The 18,730-nt window shown below is 43.5% G+C and overlaps 1 protein-coding gene across 4 annotated transcripts in view; it reads right to left on the bottom strand.

Annotated features, from left to right (window-relative positions):
* The window catches only part of smtnb (smoothelin b), a 276,452-nt gene that overhangs the window by 53,428 nt on the left and 204,294 nt on the right, over window positions 1–18,730 (bottom strand). For all 4 annotated transcript variants that reach the window (XM_048555897.1, XM_048555894.1, XM_048555895.1 and 1 more), the window contains exons 12-14: window positions 17,424–17,499; window positions 14,268–14,438; window positions 6,442–6,504 (exon numbers count right to left, since the gene is read on the bottom strand). In XM_048555897.1, coding sequence (XP_048411854.1) covers window positions 6,442–6,504; window positions 14,268–14,438; window positions 17,424–17,499 — 310 coding nt within the window. The remainder of the gene's footprint in view (window positions 1–6,441; window positions 6,505–14,267; window positions 14,439–17,423; window positions 17,500–18,730) is intronic.

Here is an 18,730-nt window from a genome sequence, read left to right as displayed (position 1 = left end):
GGGAGGAGGTGTGGGGACAAGTGTAGCATTTCCTGCGGTTGCAGGGGAAGGTGCCGGGTGTGGTGGGGTTGGAGGGCAGTGTGGAGCGAACAAGGGAGTCACGGAGAGAGTGGTCTCTCCGGAAAGCAGACGGGGGGGGGAATGGAAAATGTCTTGGGTGGTGGGGTCGGATTGTAGATGGCGGAAGTGTCGGAGGATGATGCGTTGTATCCGGAGGTTGGTAGGGTGGTGTGTGAGAACGAGGGGGATCCTCTTTGGGCGGTTTTGGCGGGGGCGGGGTGTGAGGGATGTGTTGCGGGAAATACGGGAGACGCGGTCAAGGGCGTTCTCGATCACTGTGGGGGGAAAGTTGTGGTCCTTAAAGAACTTGGACATCTGGGATGTGCGGGAGTGGAATGTCTTATCGTGGGAGCAGATGCGGCGGAGGCGGAGGAATTGGGAATAGGGGATGGAATTTTTGCAGGAGGGTGGGTGGGAGGAGGTGTATTCTAGGTAGCTGTGGGAGTCGGTGGGCTTGAAATGGACATCACTTACAAGCTGGTTGCCTGAGATGGAGACTGAGAGGTCCAGGAAGGTGAGGGATGTGCTGGAGATGGCCCAGGTGAACTGAAGGTTGGGGTGGAAGGTGTTGGTGAAGTGGATGAACTGTTCGAGCTCCTCTGGGGAGCAAGAGGCAGCGCCGATACGGTCATCAATGTACCGGAGGAAGAGGTGGGGTTTGGGGCCTGTGTAGGTGCGGAAGAGGGACTGTTCCACGTAACCTACAAAGAGGCAGGCATAGCTGGGGCCCATGCGGGTGCCCATGGCCACCCCCTTAGTCTGTAGGAAGTGGGAGGAGTCAAAAGAGAAGTTGTTGAGTGTGAGGACGAGTTCAGCTAGGCGGATGAGAGTGTCGGTGGAGGGGGACTGGTCAGGCCTGCGGGACAGGAAGAAGCGGAGGGCCTTGAGGCCATCTCCATGCGGAATGCAGGTGTACAGGGACTGGAAGTCCATGGTGAATATGAGGTGTTGGGGGCCAGGGAATTGGAAGTCCTGGAGGAGGTGGTGGGCGTGGGTGGTGTCACGGACGCAGGTGGGGAGTTCCTGGACCAAAGGGGAGAAAATGGAGTCCAGATAGGTGGAGATGAGTTCGGTGGGGCAGGAGCAGGCTGAGACGATGGGTCGACCAGGGCAGGCAGGTTTGTGGATTTTGGGAAGGAGATAGAAACAGGCCGTGCGGGGTTGGGGAACAATGAGGTTGGAGGCTGTGGGTGGGAGGTCCCCTGAGGTGATGAGGTCGTGAATGGTGTTGGAGATGATGGTTTGGTGCTCGGGTGTGGGTCATGGTCGGGGAGGCGGTAGGAGGTGGTGTCGGAGAGTTGGCGTCTGGCCTCGGCGATGTAGAGGTCAGTGCGCCATACTACCGTACTTTTCCCATTAATGAAGTCTCCCTGCCTGATTACATCTTCAAGTATTTGCCTTGAAAGATTGAAAGTGTTGGCTGTTTAGTACTTGGGACAGATTACATGTTGATTTAACAAAGCCATTACCTTTTGTTCCGTTCAAAATCTGTTGCCTGGCTACTGATTCGATCCTTCATCCCGTAAACTGAGGTTATTCTAGTCTACACGGTACATGCACAACTTGAATGTCATATTTGTCTCCAGAATAAGCTTCCAACTAGTAAGACCATCTACTTCACTTGTGCAACAGTGCTCAACGTTGCCTTGTTTAAGCTTATCTGCTGCCTGAAACCTTCAATAATATTTTTGTTACCTCTAGAATTGATTCCTTGCTCATGTCTGACATTATACACTTGGTAAACTTGTGATCATCCAAATGGCCACCACTCAGATTTTTTCTCACCAAGTCCACTTCATATATGACCCTTGCATTTCCTGACTTATTTTTGGTCCACATTCAGGCATAGTGTTAATTTTAAAACTCCCATCTTTGTTTTCAAATCCATCCATGGCCCTGTCTCTCCCTCAGAGATATCTATGCTAATCAAATTCTAGATCCTGCAGCTTCCCCAATTTTAACTGCGCTACCAAAGGCGGTTGCATATTTAGTTGCCTCAGTCCAATGCACTGGATTACCCTCTCTACACCTCTTCACTTCTGTACCTTACTACTGTCTCTGAGCAATCTTTTGTCATTTGACCCAATATTTCATGACATGGCTTGATGCTACATTTTTATAATGCTCCTATGAAAGCCATAGTAGTCAGTTCTCTGGCACTGAGCCTGACACTGTGGCAAAGAAGGGCAGGGGGCAGAATAGAAAAGTACTCGTGGTAGGGGACTCGATAGTTAGGGGAATCGACAGGAGATTTTGTGGTCAAGATCGGGATTCCCGGAAGGTATGTTGCCTCCCTGGTGCCAGGGTCCGGGACGTCTCCGATCGGGTGTATAAGGTTCTAAAAGGGGAGGGCGAACAGCCAGAAATCGTGTTGCATATTGGCACAAATGATATAGCCAGAAATAGGATTGAGGATATAAAAAGTGATTTCAGGGAGTTAGGATGGAAGCTGCAGAGCAGGGCGAACAGAGTAGTGTTCTCTGGTTTACTACCGGTGCCACGAGATAGCGAGGTGAGGAACAGGGAGCGGGCGCAGCTGAACACGTGGCTACGCAGCTGGTGTAGGAGGGAGGGCTTCAGATATGTAGATAATTGGGATGCCTTCTGGGGAAGGTGGGACCTGTACAAGAAGGATGGGTTGCATCTGAACTGGAAGGGGACCAATGTCCTGGGTGGAAGGTTTGCTCGAGTAGTTCGAGAGGGTTTAAACTAGTATGGCAGGGGGGTGGGAACCTGAGCTGTATACCAGAGGTGAGCGTTGATGCAGGTGAGGCAGTAGCAAGAGGTAGACCAGCTAGTGGGAAGGATTTTCCTGGGAAGGAACCAAGGGATCGGTTAAAGTGTGTTTGCTTTAATGCAAGGAGAATCAGGAATAAAAGTGATGAACTTAGAGCATGGATCAGTACCTGGTGCTATGATGTTGTGGCCATAACAGAGACATGGGTTTCTCATGGGCAGGAATGGTTGCTGGATCTTCCAGGGTTTAGAACATTTAAAAAGAATAGGGAGGGGGGAAAAAGAGGAGGGGGTGTAGCACTACTAATCAGAGAGGGTATCACAGCTACAGAAGCTTCCATTGTCGAGGAAGATCTGCCTACTGAGTCAGTATGGGTGGAAATTAGGAACAGCAAGGGAGCAGTCACCTCGTTAGGGGTTTACTACAGGCCCCCCAATAGCAGCAGGGAGATTGAAGAAAGCATAGGTCGACAGATTTTGGAAAAGTGTGGACGCAGTAGGGTTGTTGTAATGGGTGACTTTAACTTTCCTAATATTGATTGGAACCTCCTTCGAGCAGAAGATTTGAATGGAGCTGTTTTTGTAAGGTGTGTTCAGGAGGGTTTCCTAACGCAGTACGTTGACAGGCCGACAAGGGGAGAGGCCATTCTAGACTTGGTGCTCGGAAACGAGCCGGGGCAGGTATCAGATCTTGTGGTGGGAGAGCATTTTGGTGATAGTGACCATAACTGCCTCACATTCTACATAGCTATGGAGAAGGACAGGATTAGGCAAAATGGGAGGATATTTAATTGGGGAAGAGGAAACTATGATGCGATTAGACATGAGTTAGGAAGCATGGACTGGGAGCAGTTGTTCCATGGTAAGGGAACTATAGACATGTGGAGACTGTTTAAGGAACAGTTGTTGGGAGTGATGAGTAAATATGTCCCTCTGAGACAGGCAAGAAGGGGTAAGATAAAGGAACCTTGGATGACGAGAGCGGTGGAGCTTCTTGTGAAAAGGAAGAAGGTAGCTTACATAAGGTGGAGGAAGCTAGGGTCAAGTTCAGCTAGAGAGGATTACATGCAGGCAAGGAAGGAGCTCAAAAATGGTCTGAGGAGAGCCAGGAGGGGGCACGAGAAAGGCTTGGCAGAAGGAATCCGGGAAAACACAAAGGCATTTTACACTTATGTGAGAAATAAGAGAATGGTTGAAGAAAGAGTAGGGCTGATCAAGGATAGCATAGGGAACTTGTGTGTGGAGCCTGAGGAGGTAGGGGAAGCCCTAAATGAGTTTTTTGCTTCTGTCTTTACGAAAGAAACAAACTTTGTAGTGAATGAAACCTTTGAAGAGCAGGTGTGCATGCTGGAATGGATAGAGATAGAGGAAGCTGATGTGCTGAAAATTTTGTCAAACATTAAGATTGACAAGTAGCCAGGCCCGGACGAGATTTGTCCTCGGCTGCTTTGGGAAGCGAGAAATGCAATTGCTTCGCCACTTGCGAAGATCTTTGTATCCTCGCTCTCCACTGGAGTCGTACCTGAGGACTGGAGAGAGGCAAATGTAATTCCTCTCTTCAAGAAAGGAAACAGGGAAATCCCCGGCAATTATAGACCAGTAAGTCTCACGTCTGTCGTCTGCAAGGTGTTAGAAAGGATTCTGAGGGATAAGATTTATGACCATCTGGAAGAGCATGGCTTGATCAAATACAGTCAACACGGCTTTGTGAGGGGTAGGTCATGCCTTACAAACCTTATCGAGCTTTTTGAGGATGTGACTAGAAAAGTTGATGAGGGTCGAGCTGTGGATGTGGTGTATATGGACTTCAGTAAGGCATTTGATAAGGTTCCCCAAGGTAGGCTCATTCAGAAGGTCAGGAGGAATGGGATACAGGGGAACTTAGCTGCTTGGATACAGAATTGGCTGGCCAACAGAAGACAGCGAGTGGTAGTAGAAGGAAAATATTCTGCCTGGAAGTCAGTGGTGAGTGGGGTTCCACAGGGCTCTGTCCTTGGGCCTCTACTGTTTGTAATTTTTATTAATGACTTGGATGAGGGGATTTTAGGATGGGTCAGCAAGTTTGCAGACGACACAAAGGTTGGAGGTGTCGTTGACAGTGTAGAGGGCTGTTGTAGGCTGCAGCGGGACATTGACAGGATGCAGAGATGGGCTGAGAGGTGGCAGATGGAGTTCAACCTGGATAAATGCGAGGTGATGCATTTTGGAAGGTCGAATTTGAAAGCTGAGTACAGGATTAAGGATAGGATTCTTGGCAGCGTGGAGGAACAGAGGGATCTTGGTGTGCAGATACACAGATCCCTTAAAATGGCCACCCAAGTGGACAGGGTTGTTAAGAAAGCATATGGTGTTTTGGCTTTCATTAACAGGGGGATTGAGTTTAAGAGTCGTGAGATCTTGTTGCAGCTCTATAAAACTTTGGTTAGACCGCACTTGGAATACTGCGTCCAGTTCTGGGCGCCCTATTATAGGAAAGATGTGGATGCTTTGGAGAGGGTTCAGAGGAGGTTTACCAGGATGCTGCCTGGACTGGAGGGCTTATCTTATGAAGAGAGGTTGACTGAGCTCGGTCTCTTTTCATTGGAGAAAAGGAGGAGGAGAGGGGACCTAATTGAGGTATACAAGATAATGAGAGGCATAGATAGAGTTGATAGCCAGAGACTATTTCCCAGGGCAGAAATGGCTAGCACGAGGGGTCATAGTTTTAAGCTGGTTGGTGGAAAGTATCGAGGGGATGTCAGAGGCAGGTTCTTTACGCAGAGAGTTGTGAGAGCATGGAATGCGTTGCCAGCAGCAGTTGTGGAAGCAAGGTCATTGGGGTCATTTAAGAGACTGCTGGACATGTATATGGTCACAGAAATTTGAGGGTGCATACATGAGGATCAATGGTCGGCACAACATTGTGGGCTGAAGGGCCTGTTCTGTGCTGTACTGTTCTATGTTCTATGTTCTATGTTCTATGAAAGACCTTGGGAACTTATGTTCAGGGTAACACATTAGTTGTTGTTATATTGATTATACTGAATCATACATGTATTTATTGTGTGCTATAGAAGTCTGAACTCATTGTTACTTATCACAGTTTTAATTCTTTTCAATGCAGTCATGAACCACTCAAGAAATAACAGAAAGGTCAGCTGAACAGAGCAAGGTTTACGGATTTCCCTTTTACTCTATTGCCATTGACTTCTACCTGCTCTTTCTCTATTTTGTTGCAGACTTATTTAAGTAACACTTCCATGTGTCCATGCTCTCATCCGATGTGACCTTTGGAGTCAAAGGATTGTGAAACTATTCAGTCTTGGGGATACATCAAGCCTGATCATGTATTCACCAAGAACTTTCACACTCACAAAGACCGTTTAACAGAGCCCCATCTTTGTCTGTTTTTCACCCTCCCAACCAAGACTCTGAGGTCAACTACGGCATTACACCAATTGCCTTTTGTTGAATGTGAAGATCAAATCCAGGATCTTCCTTGTTCAAGAAACTAAGATCCGCACTTGATATTGCGCTTACCTACTCAGATATTGGAGAAATTTACCTTCATTGCATGCCACAGCTTATTCAAAGATCCCAAATTTCAGGTTTAGCAGAATTTGGCATTGTTCAAGAATGTTTATTAGTCTAATTATTTCCACTTACCATCAGTTTTCTTTAAAATGCTTGATTCCATGGTGGTAGTTCGTAAAGTTCTGATGCCACCATCTGAAAGACCAGAATAATTTTCAATACTTCTGAAAAATACAAGGATATTAGCATTGATCCAACACTAGCATAAACAAATCAATTTTTTTAAAATTATGAAATGTGTATGTTGAGTTCTAGTCCATAATTCAACAAGCTTGAAAAAGAGGAACAGAGAAGTAAAAGTAATTCAAGAAGAGGTCATGAGGTGGCATCAACCTCCAGTTTCAAAAGCTGGCAGCTTATGACAGGAACAGAAAAGTGAGCAAGACAAATTGTTCCATTGTTCTGAGATATTGAGCATGAAGGAATTAGATTAGATGGAGTGCTGAGGCCTTGATTCCAAAAGAAGTAAGAAAAAGAGTTGGGCTGTATCTTATCGTTTACTCCCTACCACACCCACCTCCCTATTTTCTGCATATAAACTGATGTTTTCCCAGCCACCATCAGTTCTGAAGAAGGGTCACCAGACCCTAAATGTTAACTCTGTTTTCTCCTCCACAGGTGCTGCCAGACCTGCTGAGCTTTTCCAGCAACTTTGTTTTTGTTCAAGAAAAAGAGTGAGATGATCTGGTTAGATATAATGGGAACTGCAGATGCTGGAGAATCCAAGATAACAAAGTGTGAAGCTGGATGAACACAGCAGGCCAAGCAGCATCTCAAGAGCACAAAAGCTGATGTTTTGGGCCTAGACCCTTCATCAGAGAGATCTGGTTGGATTTGTTTTGTTAGATGATGATTTTTGAGTCCATTGATTATCTCCTTCTAGAATAAAACCTGTTTTCTTTTCAGTTACTCCAGCATTCTCAATCTTTCTTCACTACAGACTATTTTAGCTGTGAATCAACTTTGTATTCTGAACCAAATTTTCAAATCTTGGTCTAGAGGGCAATACTTTTCAGGTTTACTTGTAGCATCTTGTTATGGATTGCATTTTCCCCTCATGGTTCCTTCTAAAATAATCTTGAGCCCTTGCTGAGTCACACCTAATTGCTCTGACAGCAATGTTCTCCTGTAAATTGTCTTTATATTCCAAGATCAGAATAAGGAACCATACAACAGAGGAACCATACAACACTAAGATAATAAAATGTGAGGCTGGATGAACACAGCAGGCCAAGCAGCATCTCAGGAGCACAAAAGCTGACGTTTCGGGCCTAGACCCTTCATCCAGCTTTTGTGCTCCTGAGATGCTGCTTGGCCTGCTGTGTTCATCCAGCCTCACATTTTATTATCTTGGAATTCTCCAGCATCTGCAGTTCCCATTAGCTCTCTCTCCCAACCATACAACACTGCTTATATTGTAACTTATCGTCCTTTTCTAAGGAGTTTCCAATAGCCAGTCTCAGGACTTTCACACATTAACCACCCAAATTTACCATTGTGAATGACAGCACAATGACAGAAGCTGGAATTTTGGCCAATTGTTTCACAATTCTGTCATCTCCTACCAAAACCTCAATTGAAATCACCTACTCCAGCATAAAACAGTAATCAAACTTGAGGCCATTTTGTTCTTTATGGCTTCACATTACACCATAGGTCATTTATCCTCATGTGACAAGGAAAATGATCTAAAATATCTGATAAAAAGCTCACTATATCATTGAATCCCTACAGTGTGCAAGCAGGCCATTCAGCCTGTCAGGTTTACACCAACCCTCCGAACAGCATCCCACCCAGACATACACCCTTACCCTATCCCTATGACACTGTATCTTGCATGGCTAATCCACCTAACCTACACATCCTTGGACACTCTGGGCAATTTAGCATGACAAATCCACCTAACCTACACATCTTTGGACGTGGGAAGAAGCTACGGCACTCAGAGAAAACCGAATTAGACTTGGTGTGAATGTGCAAACTCCACACAGACAATCATCCGTGGGTGGAACTGAACTTGGCTCCCTGGTGTTGTGAGGCAGTAGTGCTAACTATGAGCCACCTTGCCACCCATAGAAAATTAGCTCCACTATAAAATTATTTTATACGAACAAAAGCAATATGATGTGATAGAGATGTGTTGGGTTATCTGCTAATATATTTTCAAGGCATGATTAGCAACTTTCAAAATGGAGTCCAATTAATTAATTCAAATTCTCATGAACTTCACTAACATGTCAGGACTACAAAAGATTGAAAGTGGAGGACGACCCTTCCCTTCACTGGCTGTTGCCTTCGATGACATTCCTGGTACAGCACAGTCCTGACCGCGTTACTGGTCTTTAACCCATCATCTTTTCTACATTTGATTCCTGGAGGACGTCAAAGTTCAAAAAGATTATCAAGGTTACCTGCTCCAGCTCCTTGAATCACAGATTTTCTCCCTCCCACCCTTGCTGCTAATCCTGTAATGCAGGAGCAGGAAAATTGGGAGCGAGGGAACCTGAGATTGAGGGAGCTTGAGCAGCAAGTATGACAGGGACAGAATCCGTGATTTAAAAAGCCGCTACTCAGATTCTTGATCTTGATCACACACACTGATCTTCCAAATAAGCCATGCATTATTTTCCACTTAAAATGTCTCTACCTGTAATATCTAGCCTGGTCTGAACTGCAGAGGAACTGCAAAGTAAATAAGTACAGAGGTAACATGGGAATCTTTCGCCTGTGTCTTGGATATTTTGTGGGTTACATTCATAACTGCACCTGTGGATTTTGAAGCCTGCTTCTCACTTGTTGTTGTCCCCGTTCCTTACTTAATACCCCACATGATGCCATGTATCCTAATAGCCAAGTCTACCTTGCGTAGGGCCATGTGCAATCTTGGACCCTTCACAGGCTCTAAAACACCAAGGACATCTGCCAATACCATCTCAGCAATTACAGCAAAGATGTAGCCTCCAATCCTCCATTGAAACCTCAAATGTTGAAGTCGAGGAAGAGGAAGAGTTCAAATTTTTAGTAGTACAAGGACACATACATGAGTATGTTACTGAATGTTAAGGTGTTATTCCTGAACTTTTTTTAGCCACTTAAATACTATTATTTCAGGTATTTTAAATTAACCTGTTCAGGTGGCACTTTAAATAAGGCCACAAGAGCTCCAACATTACTACTATTATTTAGTTCTAACACTTTCCTGTTTGATTGTTTTTGATTGCTGGTTAGCAAAAGTAGGCCAATGTGATAAATGGTAGGACATGAACTGAAACTGAGCAATGACAGATGCTTGAATAAAAAAATGTTTTGCAGAAGAGTCATAGTGACCTTGAAATGTTAATTCTCTCTCCAGAGATGCTGCCAGACCTGTTGAATTTCTCCAGTATTTTCTGTTTTATTTTAGATTTGCAGTATCAACGATAGTTTGTTTTTATTGATTGTTTAGATTAAATTAGATTCCCTACAGTGTGGAAACAGGTCCTTTGGCCCAACAAGTCCACACTGGACTGACAGTTACAGGACTGAAGAATCATTGGGAAGAGGTGTGGTTGGTCGAAGAGGGACCTTATGCGCATGGTTTTCAGAGAGTGGAGCCGTAAACCCTAAGTAGAGAACATATAATGAGATAAACTGGTCACATTGTATTCTAACAGCTCCTCAGAACCATCTCTATACTTACCTTGTTCCTCCTACAGGGTCCTGCTGCTGTACACCACTGTGCACAGTGAAGCACATCAATACCATTCTAAAGATTCTCAATGGTGTATGCTGAAGACTGCCCTAGATCTATCCAGATACCAGAAGCACAATTACATCTGTATGTTCTGAAGAATAGCCATTGGACTTGAAACATGAACTCTGCTTCCTCTCCGAAGATGCTGCCAAACTTGCTGAACTATTCCTGCAGTTTCTGTTTTTGTTTCAATCTGTTGGTGGTTTGCTCAACATTACACCTGCTTGTTGTGTAGCTGGAATTATAATCGCCTGGGCCCTCACTGTTTGGATTCATCACGGTGCCATCAGCAACATTTTAAGTAGACATCCTTCATCTCTAAGTAGCAACCAATACGCTTGTTTTGAAGTACAAAAAGATCAAGGAGACTGAAATAATGCAAAAATATGGCTTCACACTAACTGCCTTGGAAATTTGCAAGTAAATCTTATTGTGGTGACGCACCAGCTGGTGATCCTAGATCATCCAAGGACACTTTAAATAAACAAGGGTGCAGCCAATGATGTTTGCGGGAAGTCAGCCAGGGCCGCTGATCCAAATGTCTGGTCACTCTGATGAACATCATTGCAGGAACAGTATATACAATTGATAACCATGTCAAACATCAGTCACCAGTCTAATAACTTGTGAGTTGTGCTGAATAAGAGTTCCTGTAACTTTCCCCAGCACAAATATGGCCAGAAACAAAGGAAAATAAGTGAGGGCGGTGGCAACTTAACAGTCATTGTAAAAAGCAGCCACCAGGTCCACTTGGCAGCACGGCTTGTTTCAGCAGACTGCAAATCTCTGCCATCATAAAACAGGACATCATAGGCCTCTTGAGGCACTGATATTCTGAGGCAGGTGCAGATCTTGTATGGTTCCTGGCAGCTGAATCCCTGTGCTGATCTGTTCTCTCCTAAGGAGTCGAAAGCCTAAGCAAAGAGTGGGCTATTGCTGTTTCTGATGGTTTCCTTGATCCTCATCCGAGATCCACTGTAACACAACTTAAGTGACACCCATCTTAGCTAACAGGCCAAAGTCCCTAAGTGCAGGTCAAATTTTACAAACTTCTAAAGTTCATAAAACACTTCTAAAGTTATAAAAGTGACCTCCAAAACCGTAGAAGTAACCCTTCAGCACAAGGACTACAAATCGTTAAGATTTTTTTCACGGCAAAAAATGCAGATTTGGAAGGCACCACTTGGAATGTAGGGGAGGCAGGTTCAAATAAGACATTCAAGAGGCCATTGATTCTATTCAAAGCAGATGTAGTGAGATTTATGAGACTCTGGGACTTTCTTCTTGAAAAGGTAGTGGAAGCAGAACTTTGAACATTTTGAGGCAGAGGTGGATAGATTCTTGGTCAGCAAAGAGGTTAAAAATTATCAGAGGTAGATTGGAATGTGGACTTGCGGTTTCAGCCAGATCAGCCATGATTTCATTTATTGGAGGAACATATTCAAGGGACCGAAAGATCTTCTCTTGCTGCTTGTTTACATGTCCATAAATGCCAAGTCCAGGGGTGGGTTGGAGCTACTTCCTGAACCACTAGTATATTTCCATGACTTGGTCTTCTCCCACACAAACCTCTGTATGCACCCATGTTAAAGTTCCGCCCCCCGCATAATCCCCCCATTGTCAAAATTATCCTCTGGCCTTATTTGATATGTCCTTGGTAAATTCCATTCCACTCACAAAGCACAAATTTTTGCATTGGTTAATTCATACATTTAATAACATGCACTTTTATACGTCATATTTCAGTTGTCACTGACCAGAAGAAATTCCTAACCAAAGCCAGTATACAACCACCACAGCTTTTGGTTGAGTTTGGCAATAGTGAAGAAACTTCTCAAAGTCCAGTTGTACTTTAGACGAAGATGTTCATACATGCAGTAACTATTAGAATCTTCATCATATTTTCATCAATGTATAAATTTCATCTTCAGCTTGCAGACTACAACAAACAAAACGCAAATATGTGTCTTATTTTCCCATTATGCTTCTTCTATTTCTGATGTATATGTTGACCCTGGATGACATCATCTGAAAGCATAGCATCTTTTCACATATCTATTTACAATACCATTGCTACTTCATTGACTCATACGTTGGTGCTCAATTATCGCATTTGTGACAATGTTGTGGCTTTAAGGTGTGTTTTGTCCTGGTTTCTTTTAGTGAGCGATATTGGGAGACAGATGTTGAGCATTCTATAAAAAGATAAACAACTTGGGAGGCCTTGGGTTTTTTTAAAAAAGGTTGGAACAATAGAAGCAGCCTGAGTGGGTGTGGTCAAACTCTCACATATCCACGATTTTTAGTTAGCTTTCAGCAGTTGTTGCTGGGGTCTCAGCTGGGTTGGAAGGTAGTGAATCTCTAATGGCTGCTGCACCTTCTCTCTCAGAATTATCGTTTGATGTTCTTTCCTCATGGATTGGAGAACTGCATGTGAGACAATCTGTTTTCTGAATTTGCCTTTTTGCCAAGAGTTTATGGTGGTTATTATATTGGAATAGTTAATTCTAATTGTCTATTATTCTGTTAAGTTTTCAAACAGAGTTAATTTATTCCAAGGTCTTCTTTTCTTTGTTGTATTCTAATTATCGTGTTTGAATAAATTGTGTTAAGATCCAGTAGTTTGACAAATTGAATTACACCTAGAACACAGCATCTCACATTTACCTTTAAAATAAGAAACGTTAGAGTCTAGGCTACCTTCTTATTATATTTTGAGGGGCTTGGTCTGGTGCATAACATTCTGCTTGTCTGACATTCAGTACTAGATGAAACAAAATTTCCTCTAATTAAAGATTTGGTAGATAAAATGTGTTGTCTTCAGATTTCTCCAAGTACCTGTTCTTTAATTATCAACTTCATCTCTTTTCCTGACAAGTTAAACCAAACTTTTCGCAACCTGGATATAATATTTGACCCAGAAATGAGCTTCTAACTGAATTTCTGAGTCTTCACTAAGACAACCTATTTCCATCTCTGTAACATTTCCCGATTCTGCCTCACTTAAATGCATCTATTGCCAAAATCCTGCTTTATGCCTTTGTTACCTCTGATGGCTGATTAAATTCCTGGGCAATCCTCCCACGATCTATCCTATGTAAACTGCACATTCAAAACTCTGCTTCCTGTGTCCTGGCGTGAACCAAGTCCTATTCATTAACCAGCCTGCTACTCACTGGCCTAAAGTGGCTCAGGGTCAAGCCTTGATTTTTAGAATTCTCATTCTTGCCTTCAAATCTGTCAGGCTGTTCTTGTACCACTCTCTAATCTTCTCCATCCTGACAATCCTTCAAATATCTACGCTTCTCCAGTTTTAGCCTCTTGAGTATTCCTTATTGGTGGCTTTTAGCTGCCAAAACCCCAAATTCTCGAATTCCTTCCCAACATGACTTTATTCTCCTTTAAAAGACTTCTTAAAACCTATCTTTTTGATCAAATCAGTGACAAATTTTGTTCTATAATGTTCCTGTGAAGAACCTTGGGATAAAATAAAGAACTCCAGACTCTGGAACGCTGAAACAGAAACAGAAATTGCTGGAGAAACCTAGCAGATCTGGCAGAGCTATTTTCCAGTTTAGTGACCTTTGGGATATTTTGTTACTGTAAAAGCTCAACATAAATACATAATTACAAGCTAATGTACTTTGCAATGTACAAGGCAAACCCTTTCTTAATATTGATGAATGGTAGTTTAGAATTCTTTAGCTGAGTAGACTTCACAGCAAAATCAGGAATGGAACTTGACTATTAGCCACCTCAAATACCTAGTATTGAATTTGGTACTAAAAGCTAGACTCAGGAATAGCATGAAACTGTCATGGCTGCAAAACCCTATTGGATTCACTAATATCCTTTAGGGAAAAAAAAATGCCATCCTTACGCAGTCTGGCATCCCTGTGACTTCAAACCCACTTTGATATGGTTGATTATTAACTATTTTTAAGATGACCAAGCAGGCCTCTCAGTTCCAGGGTAGTTAGGGGTGGGTAACACATGCTGTCTTTTCAACAATGTCCAAATTACATCACATCAAAAGATAAACAAATGTTTTCGGCCAAATTTTACAAGGGGTCCAAACCCAACCATTCCAAGATATTTAAGTTTTTCAATGAGTTAGTGACTACTGTTGCTGACTGTTTGGAGTAACCAGCACTTATTCTATTACCTGCTTGGGTGATTTTCTCAGTTTTTGAGGTGGTTGTCACAGTCTTCCCATCATTGGACTTCTGTGTTTTAGTTACCATCATTTCTGCAGTATTTAAAGATTTTCCTTTCTTCTCTTCTGTTTTCTGCTTCAGTTCCTGTAGTCTCATTTCACGTTCCCTTTCTCTCTCATCTGAAGGGAGAAAAAATACAACTGTTAGGAGTCAAAATCTACTTTTCCTACTTTAGCAGTGATTAATATCTAATGAAAAGCAGTATAGTTCAACAACTTTGCAGGTTAGTTCATGGCTGTACCTATCCCACACATCTACTGCTTGCACATTGCAGTAATTTTTAGTGGCAGGACTGGACATTCTTGGGCTGAACTTTTTACATGTGCTACCTTTAATTATTGAGTTTGCTCTACAGATCTAAATAAAGCAGGCGATGAAGAGCACCAATAAATTATCTTCAATGACATAACAGACTCTTATTTTCCTCAAAAACAAATGCATCAAATGTTTAAGACTGAGATGGCCATTGAGTATTAACCATTCTTCTCTCTCCAAGAGTAATCTTACTCTTGCAAATTAATTCAGGATTTGCTCCTATTCATCAGATAAATGAATGATCCTTTTAAATTAAAATACTTTATTTTAGCTTTTGTTTCTTAAAATTCTGGTTACACAGTAGATTTCACTTTCAGAAAGAACACGGCTTGTAGCCCTACGTGAATTCACACAAAAGTGAATATTGTACAGTATGGTTTTAAAATAAAAATAAATTATCAGAACCCATTTCTTCATGCTGCAACTGTACAAAATGCTAGTGCGGCCTCATTTGGAATATTGCGTGCAGTTCTGGTCGCCCCATAACAGGAAGATATGGAAGCATTCAAAAAGGTGCAGAGGAGATTTACCAGGATGTTGCCTGGTCTGGAGCGCAGGCCCTATGAAGAAAGGCCAAGGGACTTCGGTCTGTTCTCATTGGAGAGAAGGAAGCCAAGAGGGGATTTAATAGAGACATACAAGATGATCAGAGGATTAGATAGGGTGGACAGTGAGAGTCTTTTTCCGAGGATGCTGACTTCAGCTTCTACAAGGGGGCATAGCTACAAATTGAGGGGTGACAGATTTAAGACAGATGTCAGAAGCAGGTTCTTTACTCAGAGAGTGGTAAGGGCGTTTAACGCCCTGCCTGCCAATGTAGTTAACTCAGCCACATTAGGGGCATTTAAGCAGTCCTTGGATAAGCATATGGATAATGATGGGATAATGTAGGGGGAGGGGCTTAGATTAGTTCACAGGTCGGCGCAACATAGAGGGGCGAAGGGCCTGTTCTGCGCTGTATTGTTCTATGTTCTATGTTTTTTGTCATTTGTAAGCTCCCTATTCAAAACAGCATTTATGATGGCATGATATCAAGAAACAAGACAGCATACATTAAAGATTATTCTGTTTGCTAGCTCCACACCATTTCTAATTCAATAACTTCATTTGCATATACTGGTTCATTGATTGGATAGTGTGATGATAAATGACACACTGATGGACTGATGTGTGTGCAGCATGACAGGAAGCTCACTACAGACAGAGCAGTATTCAGGGCTGTTGTAAATGTTCCCATATAAATGGACAGGAATCCTGAACATATGGTCACCACTGAAGTGCCTGAGCAAATAGCCTAGATCAATATTTCAGTATGCTCTAAATTCTTCTGTTTCTACAGTCAGATGAGGCTGTGTTAGGGTACTAAAAGAATGTTGTCAGACGTGTCATACCTTAGACAAAAAAATGAAATATAGTCCCTTTCTACTTTTCCGGGCAGCTTAAACAATTTTGTGACATTTTAATAGCAGCAGGAAAAGGTAATTAATTTACATTGTAGAACATTTGGAACACTGTGTGGTTATGAAGATCCTTAGGGCATGAAAGGCACTACATTATTGCAAGTTACTTCCTTCTTATCATGTTTGGAAGCTTGACAAGGTCTATCACAGCTTGAGCTCCATTATGCACATCACGTAGCAAGACGAAGTTGCTAATAGCACTATACTTGTACACACCAAACAGCATACGTATTAAGGACATATTGATAAGCCCACAGCTATGCTGACTTGGGACCTGTTGGTTATACGGAGGATCTTAGACTACTGAAGAAATTCTTTACTGTAAACTGGAACAAGATAGGCAGATTAGGCAGGCAATCAATTGTGTAGTTCTGTGAAATGTAAGTTGATCAACAGAACTAATACAAGGATGATCAAGATACACAATATCAAGCTGAATAAGCAAACATGTGACGTTTACTACAGTTGTGGCAACTGCTGGAATCATCAGAATGCAGATCTGCTACAAGAAAAACAGTAAACTTGTAAATATATATAGCAGCAAGCTACTGAACATAGTTTGGGTGCTTAGGATAATAAAAGGAGCAGGAGATTATATTTCTCTCATATTGGCCTGAATAGTCAAAAGCAAACTCAGGACTAATACCCTTCAAGACAAGATTGCAATCTTGTGTAAGAAGGAATGCCACCACCACCTCATATTCTCAATTGCTTTAATCATATGTGCTGTGGATTAATATCTAATGTTCTCACCAAGCAATGAGGTGTATGGCTACAGAACAGCCTGAAAAATACTGTGCAATTCTTCTTCTAGAATGTGTGCAGCCAGTGCAAGATTAATTTTAAAACAGGAATATTCACTGGCAGTATTAGTTAAGACTAATTCCATCATTAACATGTTCAGCATTCCACTGCAAATTTCACTTGGAAGTGTAGCAGGTTATTTACTCTCAGGCAATACTCTGCACTTCCTTGTGGTGGTGGCTGCTTATGCACATCTTCTCCAAAAATGTATCTGAATCCCACTTGGAGGACTGAGTTGCTAAAAGGGAACACTGCCAATGTCTGTTGAGACATTAATTCAGACTACCTGGGCTCACTCCATTTAGGATTCTAATTATGTACAGATGAAACTTTTTCCCCTGTCCATTGGGAGAAATAAAAATTTTGATCTGATTAAAGCCTACCACTATCCTTCAATTTGTATTGTCTGGCTTCTGCTCTGGATCTCCCCTCAGTGCATGTCCAAGATTTCCTGTTTTTCAAAGTTACAGGAGTACTCCCAATTATTTATACAGTGCTATCTCGTTTCTTGTTCAAGCCACCCACCTCTTTTCTTTTTCCGGAGCTCCCTCATTGCAGCTCGAATCATCTTCCGTTCCTCATAATCTGTTGTGGCATCAAGCTTCAGGAAATAGATAAGGAAACGATATCATAATACAGCAATACTTTATAGGATAATAAAATGTGAGGCTGGATGAACACAGCAGGCCCAGTAGCATCTCAGGAGCATAAAAGCTGACGTTTTGGGCCTAGACCCTTCATCAGAGAGGGGGATGGGGTGAGGGTTCTGGAATAAATAGGGAGAGAGGGGGAGGCGGACCAAAGATGGAGAGAAAAGAAGATAGGTGGAGAGGAGAGTATAGGTTGGGAGGTAGGGAGGGGATAGGTCAGTCCAGGGAAGACGGACAGGTCAAGGAGGTGGGATGAGGTTGGTAGGTAGGAGATGGAGGTGCGGCTTGGGGTGGGAGGAAGAGATGGGTGAGAGGAAGAACAGGCCAGGGAGGCAGAGACAGGTTGGACTGGTTTTGGGATGCAGTGGGTGGAGGGGAAGAGCTGGGCTGGCCGTGTGGTGCAGTGGGGGGAGGGGACAAACTGGGCTGGTTTTGGGATGCGGTGGGGGAAGGGGAGATTTTGAAGCTGGTGAAGTCCACATTGATACCATTGGGCTGCAGGGTTCCCAAGCGGAATATGAGTTGCTGTTCCTGCAACCTTTGGGTGGCATCATTGCGGCATGGCAGGAGGCCCATGATGGACATGTCATCTAAAGAATGGGAGGGGGAGTGGAAACGGTTTGCGACTGGGAGGTGCAGTTGTTTATTGCGAACCGAGCGGAGGTGTTCTGCAAAGCAGTCCCCAAGCCTCCGCTTGGTTTCCCCAATGTAAAGGAAGCCGCACCGGGTACAGTGGATGCAGTATACCACATTGGCAGATGTGCAGGTGAACCTCTGCTTAATGTGGAAAGTCATCTTGGGGCCTGGGATAGGGGTGAGGGAGGAGGTGTGGGGGCAAGTGTAGCAATTCCTGCGGTTGCAGGGGAAGGTGCCGGGTGTGGTGGGGTTGGAGGGCAGTGTGGAGCGAACAAGGGAGTCACGGAGAGAGTGGTCTCTCCGGAAAGCAGACAGGGGTGGGGATGGAAAAATGTCTTGGGTGGTGGGGTCGGATTGTAGATGGCAGAAGTGTCGGAGGATGATGCGTTGTATCCGGAGGTTGGTGGGGTGGTTGCAGGAGGGTGGGTGGGAGGAGGTGTATTCTAGGTAGCTGTGGGAGTCGGTGGGCTTGAAATGGACATCTGTTACAAGCTGGTTGCCTTACATGGAGACTGAGAGATCCAGGAAGGTGAGGGATGTGCAGGA

This window comes from Stegostoma tigrinum, chromosome 26 (assembly GCF_030684315.1).
Source record: "Stegostoma tigrinum isolate sSteTig4 chromosome 26, sSteTig4.hap1, whole genome shotgun sequence".
NCBI classification, from domain to species: Eukaryota; Metazoa; Chordata; class Chondrichthyes; order Orectolobiformes; family Stegostomatidae; genus Stegostoma; species Stegostoma tigrinum.
Note: the sequence above shows the minus strand (reverse complement) of the source record. Positions and strands in the feature narration are given on the sequence as shown.